Genomic DNA, 13,508 nt, shown 5'->3' with positions numbered 1-13,508 from the left:
AAACACGACTCGCCGTTCCAGGGAACCGCACCGCAAAGACAGGGTGGGTGGTGACTCCCGTGGCCTAGCTCACCATTCATTCCACACGACCCAGCGACAGGCCCCGCAGGCAAGAGCAGGACAGGGAGGGCCTGCGTGCGGACAAGGCTGCGACAGGAGGGTTAAGGAAAGTGAAGAGAGGGCTTTGCAGCGGGGCCGGAGGCGAGAAGGGCAGTGACAGCGAGGGAGAGGGGAGCCCCGGCACACGGAGGACGGTTAGCGACAGAGCCACCGAGAAGACAGGCCCCAGCGCCTGGACTGTTGTAGGAAGTAAATGCAAAGGGGTCCTACTTGAGGTGCACGCTGTCCCCGACGGGGACTTGGGCTGCGTGTGGCTGCTGGGCGTGGAAGTGTGCGTCAGCACCCTCGGCGCGTACTGGGGCACCGCGGGCGGGTAGTAGGGAGCCGGATACACCGAGTAGGCCCCGGGGACCACGGCGGGCCGCGGGGGGTACAGGCCTTCAGGCTGGTATCCATGGTTTTCGTAGAAAGGTCCGACACCTGGCGGGGGCCCCTGAACAATGAAGAAGAAGATGAATCACATAAAACCCCAATTGCCCTGAAGGTTACCCGCCCACCCGCGGTCCTCAGACAAGGTACTGATAAGGCTGCTGCAGACTCTTGTCGGGCCGAACACGGAACTTACCTGCAGTAAAGGCTAGCCAGAACTTCCAGCTAGTTGTCAACGGTTTTTGTATTTGCTCACTAGTCATTTTTTGAAGTAAAGAGCGAGTAACGGTCAACACCGCAATTTAGTGAAGCATAAAATATGAATTAAAGACAACACGTGCAGGAGTCTGGGAATGGGTCAATACCCAAACCCAGGGACGGAGATTCTCAGGGGAACAGTACCGGCTGTATCTGGGCGGCAGCCAGGCACCTGCAGGCACGACCTCCTGGAAGCCTGACCAGACGCCCCGAGGATGGTGCAGGGATGACTGACGGATGCGCCCATTTTGCAGAGACGAACGTGAATGATGGAGGCTAAGAAACTTACCTGAAGGTCCACATTATACATGCTATTCTAAAAGTTCTTTTTCTATCTCCTCTTCTCTTACAGAGACGTGTCACCGTTTACTAACGGACATTTAAATAGCTTGTGGATGGGGGCTGTGGGCACGCACGCCCGCAGGGAGCCTGAGGGGTTCTGTCGCCCTGAGGGCAACCGCTGGGTCTCAGCGCACAGGGTGTGCAAGGGGCTGCCCCAGCCCGAGCTTTTTCTCCGGCTCCCTCCATCTTCTCCGAATGCCCTTCCCTTCTCCCTCTGCCTAAACGCCGCCTTCTCCCGGCTGCCCCTTCAAGACCCCGCCTGGACCCCCGCCGTGTCCTCTGTATCCGTCCTCCTTAATCGCCCACCGGCTGGGCCACGCTGGGAGGCCACGTGTGCCCCCCCCAGCCTTCTTCCCACTGATTCATTTCTTCCGTTTCTTGTGGACCATGGTCTCCGACAGGACTGGTATTCCGAGCAGAGGAGGCACCACGCTTAGCATTTTAAGCGGGGCCTCCGGGGAAGCGAGATTATACAGCGATGCACCAAAGGCGGGCTCTCAGTGTTCACCTCTGCTTAATAACTCACTGACGCTCTGCTTCAGAAGTTCAAAGACTGTAACTCTGAACCAGAGCAGTGCACACAAAGGGAAACAGTGTAATCTCTAATCTAAATGGGGCACCCGAGGCAAAAAAAAAAAAAAAAAAAAAAGCACACGTGTTTGGTCTCTATCGGAAGCATCTAAGAACATGCTGTCCCACCCAGGGAAGGTTGTAGCAGGCACAGTGGCCTGTCCCCGCAGAGTCTTGTGCAGCGGATAGGAAGTTTTAAATGGATCCAGTGACTAGCTACCGGCAATGGCTAAAGGGGAAAAAGCGTAAAGATCTATTCTCCAGATAGAACATACGGGAAATGTCTGTGATGACACACAGCTGCCCTGAACGCATGCATTCCCAGGTATAAGATAAATCAGTGAGACTTGGGTGGATCCTGAGAAACTTAACAGAAACCCATGGGGGAGGGGAAGGAAAAAAAAAAAAAGAGGTTAGAGTGGGAGAGAGCCAAAGCATAAGAGACTCTTAAAAACTGAGAACAAACTGAGGGTTGATGGGGGGCGGGAGGGAGGGGAGGGTGGGGGATGGGTATTGAGGAGGGCACCTGTTGGGATGAGCACTGGGTGTTGTATGGAAACCTTTTTGACAATAAAGTTCATATATTGAAAAAAAAAAAAGATAAATCAGTGAGAGATAATGGGGACCAAGGATAAGGACACTGCATTAGTCTCCAGAGTTGCTGGCGGTGGGGGCGTCCAGAGAGAGGGATGGTCAGCCCAGTGCTCCATTCGGTCACAGCCTCCCCCGGTTCATCAGGACACGCGGCTGCACAGCGGTCTGCTGTCCTTCCCTGGGACTGCCTCCCTCCGGGCACCCTCCTGCCCCTTTTCCTTCCACACATCCTATCCTGAAACCCACCTGCAGGGCAGGAAGAGAAGAGGCCCCAGTGAGCAGTGCACATACCCCACAACCACCCCACAGCTCTGGGGCGCTCTCAAGGGGTGCAGCTGCTGTGTCCGCACTCCCGCCCAGCCTCACCGAGAGAGGGCCCCGACCAGCATCCGTGGAGCACACGCATTCCCTGCGGCCAGCTCTTAAAATGCTGCCCAGCACACACCTCAGAAAACAACAGCAGGAATTAAGGGCACGAAGAAAAGGCTGGGGAGGTAATTATTAACCACTTACTGAGTTTAAAGCCATCCTGAGTTTATCAGCAGCATCAGGTAATGGTAGAGATCCGGAACGTTCAAGACGACCTAGAAGACAGAATGATAAGACTGTGGCACTTCCATACCGGTGAGTTTTTAGGAGACCCGTGGGGAAAGAACCAGAAGGCTTTCCAGGTGAGAGTTAGCTCCGGAAGAAACGGCCCGTTCACCTTGGCCCTCACCTTCGCCCGCCTCTTCCCCACGCACGGGCGGAAGGAGCCTGGTGCTTGCCTGCATTAGGGTCCAAGGCCAGCGACGCTTAACACGGCTCTGGCCAGACATCCCCAGGCTGCCTCTTGCAACAGAGGATCCCGGCAATAGAAGCAGGCACGAGGTGCCTCTCAGACCCTCAAGTTCAGGCGAGGTTAACGGGGGGGGGGCAGAGACCTGGGGTCAGCTCGTGGCAATACCCCTTCCTGGAGGTATCACTGCATCAGCGCCTGAACCTCTCTGAATCTGGCACAGAAATGGATACGGAGTCGGGCACGGTCCCGTTCCGGTGAGGATTTTTTTTTGTTTTTTTTTAACGTTTACTTATTTTTGAGAGAGAGACAGAGGCAGAGTGTGAGCGGGGGAGGGGCAGAGAGAAAGGGAGACAGAATCCGGAACAGCGGTCAGCACAGAGCCCGATGCGGGGCTCGAACTCACAAACCGCGAGATCGTGACCTGAGCGGAAGTCGGACTGAGCCACCCAGGCGCCCCCCTGGTAAGGATTTCATGAGGGGGCCCAAGCAAGCAACAGCTGGCCAGGAGAGGCTCCCTCCCTCGCTCCTGCTGAGCGCCCACGGGGACAGGGTGGGGGTTGGGGGGGTAGGTGTGCCCTGGAGAGCACGTGGTCCAGAACTTAGTACCCGAGGGAGGTCACACCGGACTTTCCAAATAAGCCATGTGGAATCTCCTACTTCTTAATAAACACATGTAAAAAACCCTCCATAAAACACGTCCACACGCGCCCATTACACCACCTACTACCCCAAATCCAAAAAAAACCACTTTGGAACTGACCATCTTGATCGTTTCTGAGGTTGGCGGTAATGAAAAGAAGGTGCTTTTGTTTGCAGAGGTTTGTGAACAGTTGTGACAGCAATTTCTAGAAACACCATCCACACGGGATGCGTTATAGTAAAGCCCCCATTCGGCCATCACTCCCTCCCTCTGGTGGGCACAGGAAGGGCTGCCCTGGGCCCCTCCCTGCTGTCCCGGAATGGCCAAAGAACACTGCAAGAAATGGCCCTCCCAGCCCTCCACCCACGAGACCGTGCTCCCAGTGAGAAAGTTCTGGCCTTCACACGGCCCGTAAAGTGCCTGGCACACGGCGGCCGGCAGCACAGGGCAGTGGGTGAGCCCGTCCCCTCCGGGACCTGGGACCTGGGGCAGGTCAGCTAACGTTCCCATGCCCCAGCGTCCTCATCCACAAAAGGAGATCAGAGCAGCCCCCACTACCGGGTTGATGAGCTGTGAAATGAGTGCATACCGACGTAGCCCTCGGTGTCTGCAGCAAGGTCAGAGATTTCTGTTAAATAAAATAAATGCTATTTAACATTTCTGTTAAATAAAAGTGATTATAAAGCTGACAGATGTTGCCGCGGGGGGGCTGGGGGGCTGGGGACTGAGAGGAGGCATTTGCACACTTGCCTTGGGTACTTCTCCCCAGCGGCCAAGTCCACCCGCCCCGAAACCCCAGGGGAGCGAAATGCGACCCTCCAGCCCACGATCATCACTGGACTCGTCAAACTCAAAACGCACGTTAACTTGCTGTAACTGAAAATGTGAGGATGGCTTTGTAATCTTGGGAAACCTCCCTGAGCGGGTCACGTTAAACAGGCCCCACGTCATTTCTTTACTGTTCACATAGAGCCAAAATACACGCGTGAGTCCATAGGGATGGCTGTGGGATTTTTTCACTTTAAAAAATCAAAAAGGGGCAACGCTGTTCTAGATACGAGGAAAGAAACCTGAGCCGTATGCACTTGGGAGGGTCCCCATGGAAGCCTCTACATGGTGTGATTATCACATATTAAAACACCTGTCCAGGGCGCCCGGGTGGCCCAGTTGGTTAAGTGTCTGACTTTCGATTTCGGCTCGGGTCATGATCTCACAACTCGTGAGTCAGAGCCCCGGGTTGGGCTCTGTATTGTCAGCTCAGAGCCTGCTTGGGATTCTCTCTCTCCCTCTCTCTCGGACTCTCTCTCTCTCTCTCTCTCTGGCTCTTTCTCAAAATAAATAAGTAAACTTAAAAAAAAAATCACCTGTCCTACGTGTGCCCCTTGAAGAACAAGGGCTCTAAGACCCAACACATACAGTGTCTCCCGCTCCCCTCTGGTCCAAGTTGGGGGGAAAAAAATCACAGCACATCCCCAAGGTTACTTGGCGAAGCACTCTGCCTGAGCAAACATTCTCAGCCCTCCGGTTTCCGGCTCCCCGCGCCTCTGAGCTGTCTCACCAGTTATAGGTTTGGGTGAAGTTTCAGGAAATGAAAATCTGATCCCTCTGGCGTCTTTCCCAGTTTGAGAGCCCTCTGAAAAGAATGATCACTCAACGCTCGAAATCCATGCTCCTTGTTCATTCGAGATCCCTAACAGAGAGAGACGAGGAAGCCAGGGAAGGAAGGAGCCCAGGCGGCCGCAGCCATGAATGATCCAGTAACAGCCACAGGACCCAGAAGTCATGACAGGATAATCCTATCTCATCCAGAGGTCCCACGAGCCACACAACCTTAGAACCAGAAACACCCGGTGCGCCCAGATCAGCCTCCTCGGGCTTTGGAACAGAAGGCAGGAGTCACACTGCCCGTAATTTTCTCTGGCTGAAAAGAAAGGAAGGGGCAGGGTCTCACTCTGGAACTGGATCTCTAAGAAGCCCCGCCCGGGAGGCCACACGGGGGTGGGTTCATCTTCAAAACCGGCACGTGTAGAAATAAGGGTACGTGTCACAAAAACACACAACAAACCAAAACAAACACAAACCCCTACGCATTTCCACAGCAAAGCAAATCTCTTCAACTGGTTTTTGAGCCGAGCCACACAGCCTAGATGGGGAGTGACGTGGTTTCTCAAACAGCCTTTCCTATCATTTAAAGGACACAGATGCTTGTCCTCGATTCCGGAAAGCCAGCCATAACGAAGCACTTTTCTCTTTAAGTGACAGAAGAGCAGATGTGTGACCAAGCTCCTAGCCCCTCCTTGTCCTCGGCCAGCTCCCCACGCCGGCACCGAAAGGTCCACTTGAGTCACACAACACGACACGGTGCTTTCGGTCACTCGGGGGTCACTCTTTGCAGAGAGCTGGGTCACCCCGAGCACCTGCCCGGCCACTGCTCGGCAGGACCGTGCCGTGGAGTCCTGCCTGCACCCCGCGACATGACGAAGCTGTTTCCAAGCGATAAATTTCTTCTTTGGAAATCTCAGAAAGCATTTGCTTTCTGAGGCCCCCCTTCCTTGACCCCTGTACCCCTTTCTTCAAACTTCGAAGCGAGCAACAACAGACACTCCTTATCCAATGAACAAATGATCAAGGACAGCCCCTTTATGCCTCAACCACTGCGTCAAATCACAAGTGTCGTTATAGGGCGCCTGGGTGGCTCAGTCGGTTAAGCGTCCGACTCGGTTTTGGCTCAGGTCCTGATCGCGCGGTTCGTGAGTTCGAGCCCCGCATCTGACAGCGCAGAACCTATTTGGGATTCTCTCTCTCTCTCTTTCTCTCTCTCTCTCTGCCTCTCCCCTGCTCATGCTCTCTCTCTCTCTCAAAATAAATAAATAAACTTAAAAAAATGTTTAACCACCCCCCAAATCCAAAGCGCTGTTAGATGCAAATTATCGGACAGTGGTAGGTTTAAGTAGCAAGTCAACATGAACGAGTATAAGACAATCGGACAAAAGGCCTACGCGGTGATTCACACAGGAACAGTGCAGGCACACAGAGGCAGAGTCATCACCTCAGGAGAGGTTCTGCCCGCATCCTCCAAATTTCTTTTTCTATGAATGCCTCATTGTCCCGGTTGAGATTACAAACTTTTTAGGGCAGGAATTGGGTCGGGTCCCTTTTTTTCTTTCTGTCTTTTTTTCTTACAGCTAAGCTTTGTTAGCTTACTAGCATACAAGAAAGCGTTCCGATATTTCTTGAGTTCCAGAGGCCAAAGGAGTAAGACGGAATCTGAAGGACAGAGCAAGCCGGAAAGTCTGCACCTGGACAAAACCAGCCTCCAAGGTGAGGACGTGGGTGACCTCACGGGCCCAGGTGCACAAGACTGAGTGCACACCTAATGTGGCAGGCCGGCTGGGGAGGCGTCCGGGTCCCTGCAGGAGAGAGGAGTCCCGAGACGTGCAAAGGCTCCGGCTAGGGTTGAAGACCTTGCCCAAGTCCATCTGTGGAATGGGATAATAAAGTAATAGGGTTGTTTCGAGGACCAAGTGTGTCCGTTTCCAACACCGTGGCCAACACACGCTAGGCACTGAACAATCACATCGTGACAGCAGCTAAGATCTGCTTGCCTGTAGCGAAGGGACTGTCATGTGCGAGAGACATTCAGTTTAGTCTGTGTAAATCCGAAGGACGCAGCCAGGATCAAAGCGGTCAGCGGTATCAGAAAGGCAGGTGTAACCCAATCCCGGGAAACCAAATTTCCAACAGTGAGGAAGTTTAAATGGTCAACTAGTTGCCTTGGAGAGAACAGAGTTCCTCAAACGGAAGCATGTTTGATCTGAGACTGGCAGGTGGGCTCTCCACGTGTATTGGTCCAAGCGTATTCTAGAACGGTGCTGAGCTTTGAATGGGGGGGCCAGGGATGATGAATTCTTATTGCCTGAGGTCAGACACCCGAAGAATGATCCAGCACCCCTGGAAAACAGGCCCCACGTCCCCGGAGTTCAGATCAAGGGTTGAAATGAGCTCAGGCGTGGGGTCCTGCCAGGACGGCCCCTCGCAGAGCAGTGACCTTGAGAGACTCCGATGCTGGGTCTCCTGCCTCGTACACCAATAAGTGGTCATGAGGCCCAGGCCACGTCTCCTTCCAGCTCAGCTCTCGCTTGACGATATTTCTCTGTCGAATGTCCGCTGGACGCCGCGGCCTCCTGCTGGTTTCCCCTGAGCCCCCAATCTCTCCTGCCATCGAACGAGCTTCCAGAACGCCGCGACGGCATGTGGTGCCCTTCAAACGTCCTGTGCTCCCTTACCACACCCCTGCACCCTCATACAGTGGGGACGCCCACGGCTGAGCTCCGTCCACACCAACAAAATGTCCTGAGTTTCTACCCAGCAAGCGCTGTCCTCCTCCTCCTGGACTCGCCTCTACGAGCATGTCTTTGGGCCACCTTCCCTCTTCAAAGTTCACACCGTTCACAGTCCACATGACTGCCCGCACTCCCACCGGAAAATCGGCGTCTGCCTTTCTCCCCCGATGCCTCTAAGGCTGCCCGTGACCGTGACATTTCCGTATGTGCTGGTGCCTCTGCTCCCAACCACTGTGCAGTGGCCGGGACAGACTGAGTCCCTGGCCGGCTCTTCTCCTTCCTGACGGCCAGCTTTGCCCCTACGGGGTCTCCCTCAAACTGCCTGTATGACCAGCCAAGACCTTTGCTACTCCCCAGGATTCCTCATGTACTTGAGGCCAGGGTGGCCCAGAGCACAGAGGGCCCACTACCCAGGCCCTCTACCCCTGGCCCACTACCCCTGGAGGCGTACAAGCCGGGGCTCCCCGAGATGGCCTTTCGGGTCCCCAGCACCAAACCAGGATGGGACTCACGGTGCTTTCCCAACTCAGGTCTCAGCGCTCAGGTATGTGATGCCCTCACACCCCATCTGCAGAGGCCACCAACTCATCCTGGGAGGACCCAATGTCAGCAGGTCCCTGCAGGTGCCCCGGAAAGGTGGGGCGGGGAGGGCGAGCAAAGGCCGAGCAGCTGTGAGAAACAGGATGACCCCGGGAGATCCAGAGCAGCAGAGGAAACCAACATGGAAAAGCACTCAGACCCCGAGAGCCTCTCCAGATGCCCTTCACCGCCCTCATCAGAGGCCGGCTTCTAGCCTGCACGTAACCGAAACTGGTCACCACTAACTCGACCCTGCCAATTTTCCTATCATCAAGGCTTAGACCTGCCCCTGGCCCCCAAGCTTGGGATTTTCTGGAGAGCTTAGGAAAGTATATTCCCAAGCTCCGCCCCGCTGTCAGTCTGATACGGCGACTGGAACCAGGACAATTACCTGGATCTCATTAGGAAGCGCTCCCAGGACCGCTGCCACAGGTTTGGGTGGAGAAGAGTGAGCCACTGGCCTGGGCTCCTGCTGTGCAATTCCGGGTAGGCCCCCAGGTATCTGGGCTTCCTTGTCTACTGCACATGTTCACCTGAGTCTTGCCCCTCAATGTCCCAATAGCCAGGGAGTTCAGCTCTCCCCGCGGAGGAGTCCTGCGCACGTCTGCCTGGATTATTCTGGAAGATTCAGCACCGAGTCCAGGTGGGGCTGTGGGCAGGTGCTCCAATATTAGGATAGGGGGAACGAGGCCTGGCCCCCAAGCAAGTCCCTTCCGCGTGAGGTTTTCTTGGGCCCCGCTCTCAGCTCCCTGAGCCCTTGTCCACACGGTTTCTACGACACTCCCATCTTCTAGAGGAAGGAAAGGCAGTCGCACTACCTGTCAGAGCCCTAAGGAGCCAGACAGCCTGGCTTCTTCCCCAGGTCTTCCCAGGGGTTACGGGACCCGGAGCAAGTATCTCACCTCTGTGCCTCAGTTTCCCCATAATTAAGTACGCTACAAAGAGTTTGGAATGACACCTGGCTGGAAGAGAGTGCCTCATCCGGGTTTGCCATTATTATTATAACACCAGTGCGGCCCCGTTTTCTCCTGCAATTCCGGGGACTGAGCCCAGGGCAGAGCCAGCCACGGGTGCGAGGCCCGAGCTCCAAGCAGTGTCCGGGGCTCTGGCAACAACACAGCCTTGTTAAGAGAAGCCTGACCTTGTGAATGTTGAAGGGAAAAGTGGCTTGGCCTGACTCATCCAAGCCAAGAACAAAGGCCACACTGCTCCCGGGTTGATATTTAAAAACAAAAAACAAAAACAGAGGAAGGAGTTGAGTGACCGATCTCCAGGCAGAGGGTCTCCACTGCGGGAACGCCCCCCACCCCCCAACTCTTGGGCTGAGCGTTTGCTTGCTTGGCCATGCCCTTTCCTGGTAACCCCAACCCCCCGTCAGGCCTGCCGTGGTGGAGGGAGGTAGGCAGGCCTCACCTCTGGAAACGCTGAGAAAAGGAAGCCAGCGACTTCCTGGGGGCTCCCCCCCCACCCGACCTGGCCCACCAGGTCCCCTTGCCTCACCCAGCAGCGGCAGCCTGAGAGCCTGCGTCCCCGGGTTCCTGGGCCTGGGTAATCTTTGTCCCCGTTCCCAGCCCCTACCGGCCTTCAGGGGAGGCTGGCACCGGCCTCACTTCCGGGAGAACCTCCCCCCACCTCCCAGGCTAAGTCAACAACCCTCACTTCAGGGTTCCTGAACACCTTAAAACTCCCTCCGGGCGGCCTTTGTAAGTTTCCATGACCCGGGTGAGGCTCTGTAGCTGCTAGGCCAGGAGCACAAAGGCCAGCGCCCCCCTGGGTGTGCCCATCTTAGCCCCGGAACTGTTGCGCCTCTTGGAATCTAGGGGTCTGCGGTGTCAGGGCCGAGCCCCTGGTGATGCCTGCCCACCAGGTGGACCTCGGCCTCCCAGCTATCATTTCCCTCCCAAATGAGCCACTAGGATTCCTCTTGACCGCTCCCCGCCTCCCCTGTGCGTTGGAAAGGGATTCGGGCTTTGGGATTCCAGGCCACCTGGCTGTGCCCTGGGGTGGGGGCGACCGCTTCAGCACCAGCTCAGGGCTCTGGGCTGGCAAATGCCCTCTGGGGTGTGGACGCACGAACTTTGGGGCCATAAGGCAATTCTTCCGCAGAGCACGTGGGGCCACGGGCAAGACACCTGTCCACGGCCAGGCCGGTGCGCTGAGCCCCGCAGCCACTGTCCAGGTCCGGGCCTGACGGCGAGCGGTGGACCGGAGCGCCGGGGCGGCCCCGTCCTTGTCCCCGGCAGGGAGCGCGCGGCCGGGGCCAGGAGCGCTCCTCCCGGGCGGCTTCCTGCGGACCCCGGTTCCCCGGGCGGCCCGGCTCTGATCCGGGCTGTGGGCCACTCCCTCCCCGGAACGGCCGAGCCGTTCGCGCCTCGCCCGGGGGCCCTCCGGGCCCTGTCCCCGCCGTCCCCGCCGCGCCGGCCGTATCGCTCCCGGAATCTACAGCGAGTTTCCAGTTTCTCCCCACCTCGGGAGGGAACCAAGAAGTAGAAGGAGTTCAGGTAACACTCCGGGGCTGCAGAGATTTTCCCGAAACAAAGAAACGGATAGGCAACGCTCTGTCCTCCTCATCCCCCCAAAGGAAAAGGCGCACTCCTGGTCCCCAGCTCCGGGGCCGCAGAAGGTGGGGGGTCCTGAAGCCGGCTCTGGCCGAGGGCACCCACCCCGAGGGACCCCGAGGCACTCTCTGCTCCGACCAATGAGCCAGGGACGCGGAGCGACGTTCCCGGCCCGCGAAGCCGGCCCCCTCCGGCCCCCACCGAGGGCACGCTGCCCGGCCCTGCCCGGGGCGTCCTGCCGGCGGGAGGACGCACCTGCTGAGCTCGCGCTGCTCACACCTGGCCTCACCTCCAGACGCCGCCACCCAGCGCGGGGGGGGAGAGGGACGCTTGGGTTGTCCCCTGGCGCCCAAATCCTTCTTTTCGCGCCTGGGACCCGCGCCCCAGACTCCGCCGGGAGACCCGGCCGGCGCGCCGCTCACCTGCGGGGCTCCCCGCCCGGCGCTCTCCGCCCCTGGCTCGTCCTCCCCTTCCTCCTCTTCCTCCGCCTCCTCGGCCTCCTGCGGAACTCGCGTCTTCCTCTGCCCGGAGTCCCCGCTTTAATCCCGGGAGGCGGTGTCGGAGCGCCCAGGGCGACACCCCTAAACGCGGTCCCGGGGCACCTCGGGCACCGGGAGGGGACGGGGCGGGGCGGCGGGAGGAGGAGTTTCTTCCCGGGAAAGCCCGGGGCGCTCTCCTGGTCCCCGCCCGCGGGGTGGACCCCTTGGAGCTCCGGCTAGGTCCCCGGAGGGCCGAGGGCGGCGTAGGGCTCTGAGGGGCGCGCCTCCCTCCCCTCGTCCCCTGGAGCGCCCCCGTTGCGAGCGCTTTGGGGCCCCGAGGTCTCGAGTTTGGGTTAAGGAGGGAACTTCTGGGGGGGCAGTGATTGAGTCCCTGCCGGAGCCCCCCCCCCCCCCCGGGAGCTCCTGGACAGAGCGTGTGGCCTCTGTCCCCACGCAAGGACCGCCGAGGACCCTCTCCAGCCCTCCTGTGCCCGCCTTTTTTTGCCTTCGGATCCCAAGTCACCCCCACCTTCCCCTTGTCCCCAGCAATGGTTAAAGGGCTGCCCACCATCACGGACAAGGGGGGGGGGTGCGGAAAGCGGGGGGAGATAAACCTTCGTCCAGAAGGCAGGCTCTTCCCTGTCCTTAGGAACTCTTTCCAAGTTTGCAATACACAAAACATGGATTGCTTTCTGATAAAGTGGGAGCCGAAGAAAACCTACCTCCTGCCAACTCACGTGACTCCTTGGCAGGGAGCTGGGCTTCCCTAGTAAGTTCTTCCCTTCCCGACCTTTCCTTTGTCTCCCACCCTCACAGCCACCGAGGGGACGATCCTGAATATTCCCCAGCACCCACCCATCTCTCATACTTTACAGGTGTCTGGGTTGTCCCCAGTAGAGGACATTGCCCAGGCGGGGTTGTGAATGACAGATAGGTCGGGTCAGATGGTCTCCTCCCGGCCACTCACTGATCTCGGTTTTGAATGGCGTGTTGGGGGCTGTCCAGAAATGAACCCGTGTTCCACCAAACCCCCAGGTCCACCTTCACACCAGGTGGCACATGTGTCTCTGTGTTCATCCCTCTTCTGCTGGTTATTCTCGCAACGTCCATTTCTCCTTCTCTGCACAGCTGCGGGGAATGTTTGTTGGAGTGGACACACCTCCCAGGAGTTGACCATCAGCCTGGGAGCCAACTTGACCTCCTCGCTGGAGGTGGCCATGTGGCCAGTCTCAGCTCAGCCGCTCTGTCCTGTTCCCTGCCAGAATTCCTGCTTCAGGGATGAGCTCACGACTGGCTCATGGCCCGTGAGGTGAGGGGCTTAGGGGAGGGGCTTGGGGATTTTCTTCTCAGGGAACGTCCAGAAACTTACTGCCTTGTGCAGTGGAGAAAGTCCCTCCTTCCAAAACGACAGCATAGAGAAGACTAGAAACCCAGCTCTTCACGGCATCATTAAACCACGGCGTCACATCGGCTCCCAAGTTAGGCCCACGTTGCCACCTTTTTCATGAATACAGGCGGCAAATCAGAATGGCTTACCAAGGGGAGTAGCTGTGATACAATGAAAGCAGAACCTTAATTTCTTTTTTCATTAAAAAATTTTTAAACATTTATTCATTTTTGAGAGAGAGAGAGAGAGACAGAGCATGAGTGGGGGAGGAGGGGAGAGAGAGGGAGACACAGAATCCGAAGCAGATTCCAGGCTCTGAGCTGTCAGCACGGAGCCTGACTTGGGGCTCCAACTCATGAGCCATGAGATCATGGCCTGAGCTGAAGTTGGACGTTTAACCAGCTGAGCCACCCAGGGTTCCCTGTTAATGTCCTTTAAAATTACAGCTGCATTGGGGCCCCTGGGTGGCTCAGTTGAACATCCAACTT

At 57.2% G+C, this 13,508-nt stretch overlaps 1 protein-coding gene across 2 annotated transcripts in view; it reads right to left on the bottom strand.

Moving 5' to 3' along the window:
• Nucleotides 1-11,709, bottom strand: part of TMPRSS2 (transmembrane serine protease 2) — a 36,350-nt gene extending 24,641 nt beyond the window's left edge. Inside the window, exons 1-3 of one of the 2 annotated variants that reach the window (XM_045501319.1) lie at nt 11,577-11,709; nt 2,767-2,837; nt 331-553 (exon numbers count right to left, since the gene is read on the bottom strand). In XM_045501319.1, coding sequence (XP_045357275.1) covers nt 331-553; nt 2,767-2,781 — 238 coding nt within the window. In that variant the 5' untranslated portion in view covers nt 2,782-2,837; nt 11,577-11,709. Of the gene's footprint in view, nt 1-330; nt 554-2,766; nt 2,838-11,409; nt 11,534-11,576 lie in introns of those variants that run through there. The other variant, XM_045501320.1, reaches the window with a different exon arrangement.
• Nucleotides 11,710-13,508: the final 1,799 nt, after the last annotated feature.

This window comes from Leopardus geoffroyi, chromosome C2, assembly GCF_018350155.1.
Source record: "Leopardus geoffroyi isolate Oge1 chromosome C2, O.geoffroyi_Oge1_pat1.0, whole genome shotgun sequence".
Classification (NCBI taxonomy): domain Eukaryota; kingdom Metazoa; phylum Chordata; class Mammalia; order Carnivora; family Felidae; genus Leopardus; species Leopardus geoffroyi.
This window is presented reverse-complemented; position numbering and strand designations above follow the sequence as displayed.